At 59.2% G+C, this 14763-nt stretch overlaps 9 protein-coding genes across 10 annotated transcripts; 4 read left to right on the top strand and 5 right to left on the bottom strand.

Annotated features, from left to right (window-relative positions):
• Positions 1–245: 245 nt before the first annotated feature.
• IUM83_09849 (uncharacterized protein) lies at positions 246–1490 on the top strand (the record flags this gene model as incomplete). The annotated part of the gene is made up of 1 exon (XM_067934322.1): positions 246–1490. The coding sequence occupies one exon, from the start codon at positions 246–248 to the stop codon at positions 1488–1490; it is 1245 nt and encodes a 414-aa protein (XP_067799390.1).
• A 2608-nt stretch (positions 1491–4098) lies between these two features.
• Positions 4099–4645, bottom strand: IUM83_09848 (Coiled-coil domain-containing protein 86; the record flags this gene model as incomplete). Its single annotated transcript, XM_067934321.1, has 2 exons — positions 4099–4212; positions 4310–4645. 2 exons carry the CDS (start codon positions 4643–4645, stop codon positions 4099–4101), a joined length of 450 nt encoding a protein of 149 aa, XP_067799385.1.
• A 157-nt stretch (positions 4646–4802) lies between these two features.
• Positions 4803–5313, top strand: IUM83_09847 (CST complex subunit TEN1; the record flags this gene model as incomplete). The annotated part of the gene is made up of 3 exons (XM_067934320.1): positions 4803–4897; positions 4971–5124; positions 5194–5313. 3 exons carry the CDS (start codon positions 4803–4805, stop codon positions 5311–5313), a joined length of 369 nt encoding a protein of 122 aa, XP_067799384.1.
• Positions 5314–5442: 129 nt separating this feature from the next.
• IUM83_09846 (Histone mRNA stem-loop binding protein) lies at positions 5443–6126 on the bottom strand (the record flags this gene model as incomplete). The annotated part of the gene is made up of 1 exon (XM_067934319.1): positions 5443–6126. One exon carries the CDS (start codon positions 6124–6126, stop codon positions 5443–5445), a length of 684 nt encoding a protein of 227 aa, XP_067799389.1.
• A 442-nt stretch (positions 6127–6568) lies between these two features.
• Positions 6569–7370, bottom strand: IUM83_09845 (uncharacterized protein; the record flags this gene model as incomplete). The annotated part of the gene is made up of 2 exons (XM_067934318.1): positions 6569–7230; positions 7313–7370. 2 exons carry the CDS (start codon positions 7368–7370, stop codon positions 6569–6571), a joined length of 720 nt encoding a protein of 239 aa, XP_067799387.1.
• A 1169-nt stretch (positions 7371–8539) lies between these two features.
• Positions 8540–9824, top strand: IUM83_09844 (Pyruvate kinase; the record flags this gene model as incomplete). Its single annotated transcript, XM_067934317.1, has 3 exons — positions 8540–8776; positions 8880–9602; positions 9675–9824. The coding sequence occupies 3 exons, from the start codon at positions 8540–8542 to the stop codon at positions 9822–9824; spliced, it is 1110 nt and encodes a 369-aa protein (XP_067799237.1).
• A 356-nt stretch (positions 9825–10180) lies between these two features.
• Positions 10181–11283, bottom strand: IUM83_09843 (Mitochondrial Carrier (MC) Family; the record flags this gene model as incomplete). The annotated part of the gene is made up of 2 exons (XM_067934316.1): positions 10181–11121; positions 11208–11283. 2 exons carry the CDS (start codon positions 11281–11283, stop codon positions 10181–10183), a joined length of 1017 nt encoding a protein of 338 aa, XP_067799386.1.
• A 273-nt stretch (positions 11284–11556) lies between these two features.
• Positions 11557–11904, bottom strand: IUM83_09842 (uncharacterized protein; the record flags this gene model as incomplete). Its single annotated transcript, XM_067934315.1, has 1 exon — positions 11557–11904. One exon carries the CDS (start codon positions 11902–11904, stop codon positions 11557–11559), a length of 348 nt encoding a protein of 115 aa, XP_067799383.1.
• Positions 11905–12314: 410 nt separating this feature from the next.
• IUM83_09841 (translation elongation factor G) lies at positions 12315–14546 on the top strand (the record flags this gene model as incomplete). 2 transcript variants are annotated; one of them, XM_067934314.1, is made up of 1 exon in its annotated part: positions 12315–14546. In XM_067934314.1, one exon carries the CDS (start codon positions 12315–12317, stop codon positions 14544–14546), a length of 2232 nt encoding a protein of 743 aa, XP_067799245.1. The 2 variants fall into 2 exon arrangements, with proteins under 2 accessions (XP_067799245.1, XP_067799244.1); XM_067934313.1 differs by having other exon boundaries at positions 12564–14546.
• Between the last annotated feature and the right edge of the window lie 217 nt (positions 14547–14763).

Genomic DNA, 14763 nt, shown 5'->3' with positions numbered 1-14763 from the left:
TGTGGGGTCAGTTCCCAGGCGCGCACGACGAGTCGAAATCGCCTTGCAGCACCGGCAACGGCAGCGGCGATTCGCTCCAGAGACGCAGTGGCGAACGACAGCCAGCGCGCGTGAGGCGTTCGCGGTCGGGGCCTCCACACGAACGTGGCAAACATGACCAGCAGGCCAAGTTGAAGCTGCAGCAGATGGCTACATCCGCTAATGGCTCTCTCCCATTGGCGCATTTGAAATTCTCCCAGCAGCTCATGTCGTCGGCGGACTTGTCGCCGCTGCCGGGCGTCTCGGCCGCCGTGCACGCGGCCTTCCCGGCGCTCGTGGCCATCCCGCAGCTCGTGGAGGAGATCAGTGCCATGCTGGACTACTCGGCGCTCTGGAGCCTCGAAGACGCCAGCTCCACCGGCGACTTGCGGCTCGTGAAGCGCGTGGCCGCCCACGACCAGCAGCGCGCCACGGCTGCCGGGGACCCCCCGCCGTCCGACTTGGCTCGCCGCGCGTCCTTCGTCGCGGCAACTTCCGAGGCGGCTGAGGAGGGCCATCTGGCGGTGTTCCAGTGGCTCGTGACGCACTACTCGTCGAGACGTTGGGACGTGACGGACGCCATGGTGCGCGCGTCGAGACACGGCCACCTGGACGTGTTGCAGTGGGCGCGGAGCCACCAGCAGCTCGCGACCTTCCGCTGGACGACCAAGATGATGGTGGTGGCGGCGATCGAGGGCCACTTCGACATCGTGCGCTGGCTGCACGAGCACTCGTCGGCGCCCGGGTCTCCGCACGTGATGGACTGCGCAGCGGAAGCGCTGGACCTGCCGATGCTGCAGTGGCTGGCCGCGAACAGAACGGAAGGGTGCACGCCGTACGCCATGGACAACGCTGCGCGCAAAGGGAGCTTGGAGATCGTACAGTGGCTGCATACCCACAGGACGGAGGGATGCACCACCGGCGCGATGGACGGAGCCGCCATGAACGGCCATCTCGAGGTGCTCCAGTGGCTACACGCCAATCGCCACGAAGGCTGCACTGCGTCGGCGCTGCATTGCGCTGCGGTCAACGGACACGCCGGCGTCGTGCGATGGCTGGACGAGAACATTGCGGTGGGCAATCGGCGCCGCGCCTTCGCGTCCGCCGTACGCTGGGGCCACCTCGAAGTCGTTAAAGTGCTGGCCAAGTACTGCTCCGTCAACGCCAGCGTCGATACGACAAGAGAGCTCGCGGCTGCTCGGCGACGCGCAGAAGCAGAGATGCGCACCACGGACACTTTGAGCCTATTGCGGGCGAGGCGGGAGCGCATCTTGTATTCGCAGCGAATACTGGACGGCCCCGCCGAGGAGAACGCCGTGTGGTACGGGCGCCTGGAGGTGCTGCAGTTCCTATTCTCCAACGGCATGGTGTCCAAGAACGGCCGCTCTCGAGCGGGGCTAGCAGCGACCGCGACGGCGCGAGGGCACACGGATGTGGCGCAGTGGCTTTTAGAGTTTACAACTGCGGCGTGAGGTACTTGGAGAGCTGTACTTACACTGCGCTGTGTACATGTATGTAGTCCTAGATGCAGTGACTTCAACGTGTACCTCGCCCTGCACTTCAAGTGTACCAAATGCACGTTTTCTACGAAATATCAAAGCGATGGTAAAGTTGCCGTCCGCGGCGTGGGTCCGTTGGCGCCGCCTTGGCGGAGGTGCTCTCGAGATCTGCGTCGGGGAAGAGTGAGTTGGTTGAGCAGCAGAGGAAAGAAGAGAGTGGCCAGCCACCTAAGGAGGACTCGCTTGATAAGTTGGTGGCGATTGTATCGAGTTGCTGAGCTGTCTGCAGCGGTACGGAGTGTTGCAGCTTGTGTTTCGAGCGGCTGAGCATGGCAAGTTGGTGAGGGAGCAACAGCAGATCAGTGACGGCATCACGGGGCTCTCGGGGGAGCTTGGTGTCGTCACTGCCGAGCAATGGGAGCATGACACCGCGTGCAAAAGGACGTGCTGGTTGCCTCCGCAAAAGACCGTAATACCGTTCTTCGGACCCACGAGCCTACGTGGAGGCGACGCTAGCACTCAACTTCGAGTTGCAGCAGCGTGCAGCGCGGCACGACGCAGGGATTATGGAGTGCATCAAGTCGATGGTGGTGATAACCACCGCGGATTCTAAAGCAATGGTAAATGAGCTACCACCACGGTTCACCCCGTGATATGAAGTGACGTTCGATGCCACGCCATTTGCACAAGGATCATTTGGGTCGGTACATCGTGGAGTGTGGGTCCCTGGAACGGTGGTGGTGGTCAAGCACCTCTTCTGTGATGATATGGTGAACGATGAGCGCATTCGGTGCCAGGTTGAGAACGAATCGAGCCTCCTCCATGCGTAAAGCCACCCGACTATCACAAAGATGTCCGGTGCCTCTCATGTTAACTCGCCGCTGTTTCTCGTGTGGGAGGATGCAGTCAAAAGAAATCTCGGATTGTTTCTTGTTCGCTGAGAGGGTAACAAACGGCACTTGTGGCGACTGATGTATCAAGCTACTCTCGGGCTTCAGAAGAGAGGTGTCGTTCACGGCAATCTAAAGCTATATAACATCCTCATTGGTACTGATGGCCAAACAAAGCTGTCGGACTTCGGTCTGAGTGTTGTACGGGCCTGTTCGTCTCGTTCGGATCCATCTTCGGCGAGGGTATCGGGACGTTGCGATGGCGCACCCTTGAGAGTTCAACCGAACTAGCGCGGTTCGCATCCGGTGTTTACTCTTTCGCTGTGTGCATTATCGAGGCTGCTATCGGTGAACCTCCGTTTCTGTTTCTAGTGACGATGATGTTCGTGATAATGTGAGGAAAGAAATCATCCCAAATCAGCCAGAGAAAATGGCGGCTGACATGTGGGAGCTGGTAGTATCTATGACAAACATTGATCCAAGCAAACAACTTCCACTCCAGCACGTGGTGGACAAACTGAAAGAACTTGCTGACGATGAGTTGTTGGAATCTGGGACCGCAAAAAGTTGTTGCAGCGTTTGCTCATCGATGGTGTCGGGTGGGTCTCGCTTTTGCTCGCAGTGTGGAGCCAAGGTAGGGAAATAAGTTGCCGCTCCAATAGCCCGCCGCAAATGCAGCAGGTGATTTCTGTGCCATCGACCCAGTCTCCAAGAACTCCACCAACGCCGGCACGATGATTTGCAAACGCGCCTCTTTCTGCGAGAATTCCAAGTGCTTATGGCTGTATCGTCGTCCCTCAGCAACGGAATGATCAGTTCTACAACTCCGAAGTCATCTAGTTCCTCGCTATTAGTTGCCGTCGCAACACATGCCAACACATTATCGCCTTGAGTTTGTCCTCACCGTTGCCGTCGGTAAGAGCACACGTTAGAGAGATGCGCTTTTGTGTTGTGAGTCACAACTTGTGACACTGCGAACACTTTCCCGCAGTTCTTCGTACTCTCGGCGTGGGAATCAGCTTGATATCCAACTTAAACACTTGAGCGCGCACAGCTTCCCGAAGTACGACCACCAAACAGAAAATTCCATCTTCCTCACCCAGTGACTTAAGTAATTGGTCATCAATGGAAACCTCGAGGAGGAGAAACAACGCTTGTTCGCAGCGTGCGTCGTTGCTAGTTTGGATCGTGGTCAGAAGCTCATGAATTGAGCTGTCAATCGTCAATACTGAGTTGGCATCATCTAGATCGGATACAATGTTGACGTTTTGCAACTCGGATACCTCATCAGATTTCTGCAATTCAAAGTCTGGACTTGCATCGGGAGGGTCTGACTGAGATGACGTAGAGTCTACACTTTCAGTAGAGTATGTATCGAGTCAGCTCGAGTCCTCAAGACGCAACTGCGTGATGCCCTGAAGTCTTTGAAGACTTTTAAGAAAGGGTGAGCGTTGAGCTGCCTGACGAGCACGATTCGATCATGACACAACGAACTCGTCACGCTCGATGTGCGAATAGCCAAGACCGCTACGCCACCAACTATTTTACATGTAACCGCATGAAGCAAACTACTAGCGTTGCGTGTCAAAAAAAGTCTTCAATATAACAATCTGCATCTGCGTTCCGTGCGTCCTCGAGGCCCACGTCGCCGACCCAGTACCTGACGCAAATATCTAGTCTTTTGCGCCGCTCTACTTGGAGTAGACCGGCACATACTCGACCACGCCCTGCTTGTTCACGATCGTCTTCTTGATGTTGCGCAGCTGCTTCTTGCTCATCGTCTTGAGTCTGTGCGTGCGCGAGATCTAAACAAGCGAGCAACACACACACCAAAATTGCATCAGCATCCACCAATGTGTACAGTGCCAGCAGCAGCAAAACGAAAACCGGAGGGCAACGCACCACTTGGACGGAGGCCGACTTGAGCTCGTTCTCCTTCCGGCGCTTCTCCTTCTCCTCGCGCGCCTGGCGCTTGGCGTCGCGCTCGGCCTGTCGCCGCGCCTTGATCTCCGCCTGCAGCTCCTTGAGCTCCTTGAGCTTGGAGCGCTTGAGCATCTTCTCCTCCCACGTGGTGCTCAGCACCTTAGTGCCCTTGAAGCCCTGCGACGAGAAGCGCGTCTTCTGCACCTTCTTCCACACTCGCCCGCTCACGGGGCGGCCGCGCGGGGCCTCCGCGGCCTTGGAGGCAGCGGCCGGCGCCGTCTTGCTGCTGGGCGTCGTCGTGGCGGTCGTCGTCATGGTCTCCGTCTTGCACGTCGCTTCCTGCTCTGCTGCCTTTCAGTCGACTATTGACTGGAGCTCACGGTGTGGTTACAGCGCGTGTGGACCACCCAAATACCATAAAAAGGAGCCACGATGCCGTTATGTCCCATGCATCTTGTATTTACCGTACACGATGGTGGCGCCGCCTGGATGCTGCGAGATCTGCCAGATCGCGGAGGTGTTGGCCGACCCGCAGCTCCAGAATCGGTCGGTGCGGATCACGGGGAGGTGAGTGCGACTAGGCCGGCGCGGGCTTCAGCTGCAGCTGCAGTGTTGCTGACCAGCGCTTCGTGCGTGACAGGCTGGCGGCGTACGACGCGCAGCGCAAGCTGGCCACAGTGACGTTCCAGGACGTCTCCATGACGGTGGAGACGCAGAGGATGGCGCTGGGCAACCTGCGCCTGCAGATCGGCTCCATGTACCAGTTTCTAGGCGAGACATACTCCAGCAACCAGGTACCACGCATTTGTTGTTGCTGCTCAGATGTTGGTATCATTGACGCTGACGATGTCCCGGATGAGCAGGCAGGGCAGACGGAGGTTCGACTGGTGGCTCGAGTGGGGCGCAACGTGGACAGCTTGGACATCGACCTGTTCCTGGAGGCACTGGCAATGCGGCGGCAGTTCCTCGCTTCTCGGGGGTAAAGGCCACTGTAGCACCAGCTCGCACTCAATTTACTACCTTACTAGTATTCATGTCAACAGACTGCTCGAGTCAATCAACAAGCAGTCAGTCCTTTGTATCTCCTGCTCGCAGCAACCTCTGTCTAAAGGCTACAGCAGGTCGTCGTCCGAGTCTTCCTCGTCAAAATTGTCCTCGTCGAAGTTCTCGTAAATGGAGCGGCTAGGTGGCGTAGACGCGCTGGCTGGCGGCACCTTCTCCTGGGCGTCGGACTCGGCTGACGCGACCGGCGCTGCTCTCTGCTCTGCGATTGCATCTGCGTCTGCCGTCCTTGAGTCTGCTGTTGCAGCCTCAGGGGTCTCCACCTCCGCCGTCTTGAGCGCCTCTGCCAGCTCTGGCGGGTCGTACTTGTGGAGCGCCTGCCTCCACTTGCGCACGATGCCGTCGAACACCTTCTTGCCCATCCGCTTGGCCTTGTCCGGCGTCATGGGGTGCCTCCCGGGCCGCCGCTGGTGCCTCGGCACCTGCGCGCAGTAGCGGTCGTAGCCGATGGTGTTCTTGCCGTAGTCGATCTGCTTCTGGCGCTGCGCCAGCCGGTGCGGGTCCGTCTCCCTCTCGTCCGCCAGTGTCCGCACTGTTGCGCTAGTCTTGCTGCTGCCATTGCCGTTGCCGTTGCCGTTGTGATGACGGCCTTGGTCCGCGTGCCGCGCGCGTTTGTGGTCCGGCCGCTTCCAGCCGCGCTGGCTGTCCCGCCCTGCGTCGCCGGCGTCCATCGCATCTGCCCCACGCTTCATCATGGCCAGCTCCTGTGTGCCAACAGCAAGTGTCGAATGCATTTTTGGCGGGGAGGCTAGAAGCTGCTGACACAAGCTGAGCACAAATAGTACGAGCAACTGCACAAACTAGCTGCAACATCCACGTTGAAGCTGCTGCTTTGTCTGCTCGACGATTGCAATTCACACTCTATCCATATATATATATACACCCTGCGTGCGCTGCAAACCTATGTCGTGTGCTACCATAACTACGTAGCTGGGCTCGGTCAAAACATGTTTATCGTAGTCTTTATTTGTCGGTGAGAGCAAGATGCGTGGGTTTACATCGATGCGCTCGCGGGAGGCCAGCAAGTTTTCGCGCCGCTGTTCCCTCGGCTGTGATGTCTTATACTCCTTCAACTCGGACCGTAGGAAAAGATAATGTGCTGCCATGCAGTATCGTAACAGGGAGCTTTGGGTTGCGAGCAACGAGGCTGGGGCGAGGGGATTACAGCAAAATAACTTAGTCGTAATCGTCCTCCTTCGACCACTTGGCGCCGCCTCCAGAGCCCTTAGCCCCGGATCCCTTTTCGTCCGGGCGACCGGCGCCGCCCTTTGCGCCGCTCTTGGCGTCGTCCTCGTCGTCGCTGTTATAGTAGGACTTCTTGGCTTGCGCCCTGTCCTCTGGAATGTACTTGTACTCGGCCTTGTTGTGCATGATGAGCTCGTCGCCTACGAAGTAGAAGCTGTCGGACACGGTAGCGTAGGGCTGCGCCACCATGTCACTGATGAGCTCGTCGTCCAGCGGGGGCATGGCGTAGATAGCCTCCCACGTGTTGACGCTGGACGGGATGCAGAAGCCAAAGTTGAAGTCGTAGCTTTTCACGATCTCGTCGCGGAAGTAGTGGCGCTCGATCATGCGCAGATTGTGCACCTCGTGGGGCCCCACTGAGAACTCGAGCTCCGTGGCGATGGCCGGCAGTCGCAGCACGTCCTCCGAGAACTCGTAGCGGATCGTGCGGTACGCGCCTTCTCCGCGCGCGTGCGAGATGTCCATCTTGGGCACAGCCTTGCCCGGCCGGTCCTTGCCGATCTCGAAGATCTTGCGCTTGGATTCGAAGTCCGAGATGGAGAAGTGCAGGAACTCGATGCCGTACTTGTTGGCGCTCAGCGGGCACAGGAAGGCTGCAGACACGAGGCAGGCAAACGCAGTGGAATCCAGTTAGACTACAACGTTAAAGAACTCTCCACGGGTGGCGGCCCGTACAGTCCGTTGGCGCTTCGAGCTCGAGAACGTCTTCGGGCGTGTATCTCTGGCGGGACATGGTCTTCCACTCTCTTGTGCGTCTCGGCGTGCGATAGGACGAGTGGGCGGCAGCCAGGTAGCGTCGGAAGCGGGGCTCAGCTCGGCGGCGAGGACTTCGGTCGCACAGGCGAGCAGGGCGAATGGAGGGCGCGAGCGGTTATGCGTCTCCTCGTGCTCGGGCCGATCTTTTCCGGGCGTAGTGTGCCGCACACAAAGGAAACGACTGAGCGGAGGCTGACACACTCGGAAGGACGCCATCGGCTTAGTCGCAGCAGCGGCAGTTGAAGCCGTTGGCGGAGCTGCTTAGCGCGTCAAGTCGCGCCACCGAGCACCACAAGAGTACATGTATGACGCCGCGTGGATGCCGTAGAGGAGAGCAACATGAGTGTCCTGCCAGCTAATCACCGAGTGCTCTATGCCTACCATCACGTGAGCAGCGAGTCCGGCTCAGCCATTACCAATCTCAGACCCACGGCAACGAGAGCACTGCAACGCGCAGATTTGTCTCTCCAAAAGCAGCAGCTACCATGCACATACCGCAGAGTGTCAGAGCCGCCTGTGGCTGTGTCAACGTTGCTGCGGTCGACGAGGCATCTTAATCCCCGCCGAGCGGCGGCAGCCAGCCGTTTGTGCCCGGTTGAAGCGGGATCGCTGGTCGCTCGGATGGTCAGCTCCGTTTGATTTTTTTTCGCAGCAGCTTCGGTCTACAGGAGAAAGCGCAGCCACCGCGAGCTTCGTTGCGACAACGGGCTGTCGCGATCGCTGATGTGGACAGGCTGCAGAGAGCAGCGGGGCCACGGCGCTCACCATCCTTGCCGCAGAGCAGGATGACGAGGAGCGCGACGTGCGGCTCCAGCAACATTAACACCAACAGCAACCAGAGCGATTTCGCTGCTAGACCCCGGGTCCGCGCTGATTCGCCGAAAACCGCTGCCACCGCCCATTGGCCGAAATGCCATCTCGCCGCCGTCCAGGCAGGCAGGGGGGCCGCAACGGCCATTTACCGAAGCCTCCGAGCACGAGAGAAGCGATCGCCTGCCGCCGCTGCCTGGGCTCGAGACCGCAGAGCAGAGCAGAGCAGAGCAGACACGGACGCGCGCAGGCCCGACAGGCATGCAGCGCTTCTAGACCGGCGCCTTCCTTTCTCTCGTCCCCCCTCTGCGCAATCGAAGAGAGAGAAACCCGTGGATGGCCGACATCGCCATGACTGGAGAAGCCGGCGCCAACCGCACGTTCCGCTCCATCTTCGGCGACCGCGAGCAGCGGCACGACGAGGTGCTCAAGATCGAGCTGGAGCAGAGCGACAGCAGCGCGTCGGGCGCCGCCGGAGCGGCTGCGGACGACGACGACGAAGCCATGTGGAGCGACGAGCCGCCGCTGGACGGAGACGCTGACAACAACGATCTGCCGGGCCTCCAGTTCGCTGTACGTTGGCGTGGATCGAAACTGCTGCGACAGGAGCAGGGGGATGGCGTTGTCTTGTGTATGTATTGACCTCATGCGCTGTGTGTGTGTGTGTTGGTTGCAGCAACGCAAGTCCATGGAGGAGTGGGCAGACGACGACGACGAAGAGGAGAACTGGAAGGACGCACTGCAGGATCGCGTCAACCAGCTGGAGCTTGCCTTCCAGCACAACAATGACGCCGCGGCGGCGGAATCCAGACGGCGGTTCGAGGAACAGCAACAGCAGCTGCAGTTACAGCAGCCCGCATTGCTGCGCACCGACTTCAGTCAGTCCCTACCAGTATCAACACGGTTCACTGCATCAGGCGGGTCAGGGGGTGGCGCGGAAAGACCTCGACAAGGTACTCGCCACAAGATGCAACGCACATCTTCGTCCCATGCATGCATCACTGGCGACAATGGTTCGTCAAACCGCCAAAGCCATCTCTGGAACTTCCAGCGCAAAGTGGTAGCGGCGCCAACAACAACTACGCTAGATCAAGATTCACGCAGGCGGTCAACCTCCATAGATTTCGTGGCTCGCAACATCCAATCGGTCGAGCACCATCGCAAGCGCTCAGGCTCTATGAGCGGCATCTCCATCAACAAGACGGACTCGCCTCGACACTCGCTGTCTCGGAAGGACTCGCTTGAAAGCAATCGAAGCAGCCTCAGCCGGAGTAATAGTAGTAGTTTCCGTGGGAACAAGGCAGCTGCGTCAGCCGGGGGCACATCATCAGGCGCGGCGGTATTTATCCTGAGCAACACGGAAGCCATTCGCCGATTTGTGCTCGACGATGTAAAAACCGTAAGTCTCCTGCTTCGTGCGCTGCTGTTAATTTGGTCGGCTCTAACATTGTGATCGTATCTGTTCGTGCAGATGTCCATGGAGCGACTGGTAGGCGATGCCCAGCGCTTACATTTTCTAGAGGATTTCTACCAGAGTCATCAAGGACCAGGTCCTGCGCCGTCCGCCACAATCGTGGCTCCGCCGTCGCCTTCCTCCTCCTCACCCATGTCCACATCTTGACCGCACTCCGTTCTATTATATTCCTTTGCTTGCTTTGCTGAGCGGATGCGATATTTTGCTACATGCCTATTTAATGACAGCAAACGCAAACTGTGTTTGGTGTTCAGTCATGAATGATTTTATGTCGCTGCGGTGCTGTTGATGTGGTGTCGCATTACGGCATCGCGGCGTTCTTACCGTGCACACGTGATGAATCCTGTGCAGACCGGCGTGACAAGGAGGGACGCGAGCGAAATACAAGTAAAATAAAGTGCTGCAAGGTACAAAACGTTTCATGACTCTATGATCCACTGAGCTGTTGGCCGCCTAATGACATGGCATCGTAGCGTTCAGGATAAATACTCTCCGTGTGCCTATCACTCCCTGTCAAGTGCCCTCAATTCTGCCCATTCCTCTCGTTCTTCACACATCGACAAGTGCCGCAGCACCTCCAGCGTGAGCTCGTACGTTGCAAACGTGCAGCTAGCTGCAACGACGGACTTGAGTAGGCTAGGCACCGTGCCTTTGTACAGTCCGCGGATACCTTCGCGCCGCAGCACGTCGAAGAAGCACGCCCAGCTGGAGGAATACACCGGGATCACACCATACGTTTGGCAGCGCGGCACGTGGCGCATCTGCATGCGTTTCTTGACTGTATCCAACGGATACACCGCCAGTTTCGACACCAGTCCAGCAACGGCACCGCTCCCGACGTACGAGAGAGCTTTCGACAGCGACATCCACGCGTCCGTATCCTCCTCCTCTTGCTTGCTGCGGTACTCGACCGCCATTTCGTTCAGCGTCGAGTAGATACCAAAGCTCAAACCCATGTACGGTGCGATCTGGAAGATCGTGGCTCCTAGCCCACTATAGAAGCCGCGTACGCCCTGAGTCGTCCACATGTGCATCGCCAAGTTGTGCATGGTCGGGAAGCGCTTGGGCATCCCCTGGCTGGCGAACGCCGTCCGGAACAGGTCCAGCGGGTACGTGACGACGGTGGCAGTGACGCCCGCCACGGCGCCATTGGCGGCACTGATCACCACCGGTGGGACTGCCGCGCTATCTCCGCTTCGTTCCCAGCACCGGGTCAGCACGCGGTAGCTGGCAAACTGCAGCGCCGAGTAGCCGATCCAGAGCCCGGAGGCGGCCAGGTTGCCCCGCCAGAAGCTGCGCAGACCTTCCTCGGCGTAGATGCTGCGCACGGCCTGCAGAAGCCCGGCGTACTTGGCTTCGGCGTGTCCGTTGGCGATGGGCGCGGGCTGCACCTGGAAGCGGATCTTGAGGAGGTCCAGCGGCGCGGCCACCAACCGCGTGGCGCCTGAGCAGCACGACGATACAATGCACGCAGAGCGCGTTAGAAACAGCAGCGAAGCATGGGCCAATCGGTGCGCAAGTAGCGCGGACCTCCGGATACGGCGCCCGCGAAGGCGGCCTGCGTGGTGGACGCGCCGCGCTTGTCATCTGCCTTGCCACTCGTCATGTCGGCGGCAAGTTCTTTTCTGCTTCGTTTCGCTTGGTTGCCGGTGTTGATGGATGATGGGTGTCAGCCTGTTGGGATGGATAGCCTTGTGAAGACGTTCAATCGGTTTTGAATTGATTAGTATCTTGGGAGCAATATAAAATGCGAGAAAGAATATGTTGAAATAGTGTATATTTGTCAAATAGAATTATGTCTTATCGGAGGCTTGTGTGGTTGTGATTTGCCACATCAGTTGCACACCAAGTGCACACCATCGTTGGAGGAGTGCAATGCTCAGAGCGCCTTCTTCTTCTCGCAGGTCGGCGATGTCGTCGCGCTCTTGTTGCTGGTGTTGTCGCTGTTGCCGTTGCTAGTGGATTTAGCACGGCTTGGTGCTCGACTGGCGCTCGGCCGCTGCTGCACCTCGGCCCGCCGACGATAGGCCTGCGCGTGCGAGTCGCTGCCACGGCTGTGGTAGTAGATGGAGGCTCGGGCGGGCGTGGACGCCTGCACGGCCGCCTCCGCGTCCTCCGGCACCCGGAAGAAGAACGCCGGCGCTAGCACCACAAACACCACAAGGCAGGCGATCATCAAGTCGGTCCAGACGTCCACGCCGCCGCTGTTGACGACGGGCGAAGGCATGTCGCTCAAGGAAGTGGCTTGGGAGCTCGTCGACAGCAAGTTGAAGCGGCGCGAAACGACCGGTCCTCATTCGCCCGTAAAACCCTTTCTAAACCGATGAGCGCGACTTCCCCTGGACAATGCATACCCTCTGGAATAAAATCTTCATATCTGTCCGGGGGTACCTCCTCGAGACTGCCAGACGCGGTTGTACCTCCTCGAGACTGCCAGACGCGATAGTCTCCAGAACCGCGTATCCACGCGCCGTTCCTGCGGTGGCTTTGTCCGCCACTCAAACGTGGGGCCGTCGTAGTCATTGAGCTCCTCGCCGACTCCAGCTCAAGCCCCAGCCTCCCGCCTCCTGCCTGATCATGCGCTGGCTGCAGCTGTCCCGCGCGTCCGCCGGCCTGCGCCGCAGCGCCCCCGCCGCCATGCGCCTGCGCCCGACGTCGTCGCTGTTGTCGGCGCGCCGCTTCAGCGCCGCCGTGGCCGACGCGGACGTGCCGCCCTTCGCGCCGGGCTTCCCCGTGCCCGAGGGCTACATGAACAACCTGCGCAACATCGGTATCTCGGCGCACATCGACTCCGGCAAGACGACGCTGACAGAGCGCATCCTGTTCTACACGGGCCGCATCAACGCCATCCACGACGTGCGCGGCAAGGACGGCGTCGGCGCCAAGATGGACTCGATGGAGCTCGAGCGCGAGAAGGGCATCACCATCCAGTCCGCCGCCACGTACTGCTCCTGGAAGGACTCCAACATCAATATCATCGACACGCCCGGTCACGTCGACTTCACCATTGAAGTGGAGCGTGCGCTGCGCGTGCTGGACGGCGGCGTGCTGGTGCTCTGCGGCGTCTCCGGCGTGCAGAGCCAGTCGCTCACGGTGGACAAGCAGATGAAGCGCTACGGTGTGCCCCGCATCGCATTCATCAACAAGCTCGACCGGATGGGCGCCAACCCCTGGAAGGTCATCGGCGACCTGCGCACGCAGCTCAAGCTCAACGCCTGGGCGCTGCAGGTGCCCATTGGCGCCGAGAACGACCTGGAGGGTGTCGTGGACCTTCTTACCATGAAGGCTCTGCGCAACAAGGGCGAGAGCGGAGAGGTTATCGAGGAGACCGACGACATCCCCGCGGAGACCCGCGCGCTGGCCGAGGAGAAGCGCGTCGAGCTGATTGAGGCCCTTGCTGATGTCGATGACGAAATCGCCGAGATGTTCCTCATGGAGGAGGAGCCGACGGTCGAGCAGCTCAAGGAGGCTATCCGTCGTTCCACGATTGCGCACAAGTTCGTGCCCGTCATGATGGGCTCGGCTTTCAAGAACCGCGGTGTGCAGCCCATGCTTGATGGTGTCATTTCGTACCTGCCTGGCCCGTCGGAGGTCAAGAACTTTGCGCTCGACCAGTCGAACAGCGAGGCTCGTGTGAGCGTCCCGTGCTCGCCGGAGGCGCCGCTGCTGGCTTTGGCCTTCAAGCTGGAGGAGGGCAAGTTCGGTCAACTCACGTACATGCGTGTGTACTCGGGTACGCTCAAGCGTGGTGGATTCATCTACAACATGAGCGACATGAAGCGCATCAAGGTGCCGCGTCTGGTAAAGATGCACTCGAACGAGATGGAAGAGGTGGAGGAAGTTGGCGCTGGTGAGGTTGTGGCCATGTTCGGCGTTGAGTGCGCCAGTATGGACACGTTTAGCGACACCAACCAGGGCAAGTTCACGATGACGAGTCTGCACGTGCCGGAGCCCGTGATGTCACTGGCCGTGACGCCCAAGAACAAGCAGCAGATCAGCAACTTCTCCAAGGCGCTGAACCGTTTCCAGAAGGAGGACCCGACGTTCCGTGTGCGTGTGGACGACGACAGTAAGGAGACGATCATCAGCGGCATGGGCGAGCTACACCTGCAGATCTACGTGGAGCGTATGAAGCGTGAATACAACGTGGACGTGGAGACTGGTGCCCCGCAGGTGAACTACCGCGAGACGATCCGTCAGCGCAGCGAGTTCAACTACCTACACAAGAAGCAGAGCGGCGGTTCTGGTCAGTACGCCCGTGTGGTGGGCTACATCGAGCCGCTTACGGACGAGGAGGTTGAGGAGCTCGACAACGAGGGCAACTCGTCTGGCGTTGTGTTCGAGAACGCTATCATCGGTAACGCTATCCCGCCTGAGTACATCACGGCTTGTGAGAAGGGTGTGAACGATGCTATCCAGAAGGGCTGGCTCATTGGCCACCCGGTGCAGCGCATGCGCGTGGTGGTGAACGACGGTCAGTCGCACTCGGTGGATTCCAGCGAGCTTGCTTTCCGCACGGCCATGGTGCTGGCTATTCGCCAGGCGTTCCTCAAGGCCGACCCGTGCATCCTTGAGCCCGTGATGGCTGTGGAGGTGGAGGTGCCCAACGAGTTCCAGGGCACGGCTATCGCCGAGGTGAACCGTCGTCGCGGTCTCATCAACAGCAGCGATGCCGACGACATGCACACAGTGGTCAAGTGCGACGTGCCGCTGCAGAACATGTTCGGATTCTCGACGGACCTGCGTTCGTCCACGCAGGGCAAGGGCGAGTTCACGATGGAGTACAAGACCCACGGCGTCGTCATGCGCGACATGCAGGAGAAGCTGGTGTCCGAGTACGAGAAGGCTCTGGCCGCCAAGAACAAGTAGACGTAGACGCCCTCGGATTTTGCTTCCAGCGGTTGCGGCGGCAGACGCATCGACTGCTGAGGACGATACTACATAGATGTAGGGAATAGACCAGATAGACCGTCGGTCTACGACCACGACACATAGCAACAAGCCCATACATGTATTACTCCTTCATTTAGCCATTCCTGGCTTGCATTCCTGGCTCCTATTGGCAAAAGTGGCACCGAAACGAGGC

Source organism: Phytophthora cinnamomi (assembly GCF_018691715.1).
Source record: "Phytophthora cinnamomi strain GKB4 chromosome Unknown Contig5, whole genome shotgun sequence".
In the NCBI taxonomy this organism is placed as follows: domain Eukaryota; phylum Oomycota; class Peronosporomycetes; order Peronosporales; family Peronosporaceae; genus Phytophthora; species Phytophthora cinnamomi.
Note: the sequence above shows the minus strand (reverse complement) of the source record. Positions and strands in the feature narration are given on the sequence as shown.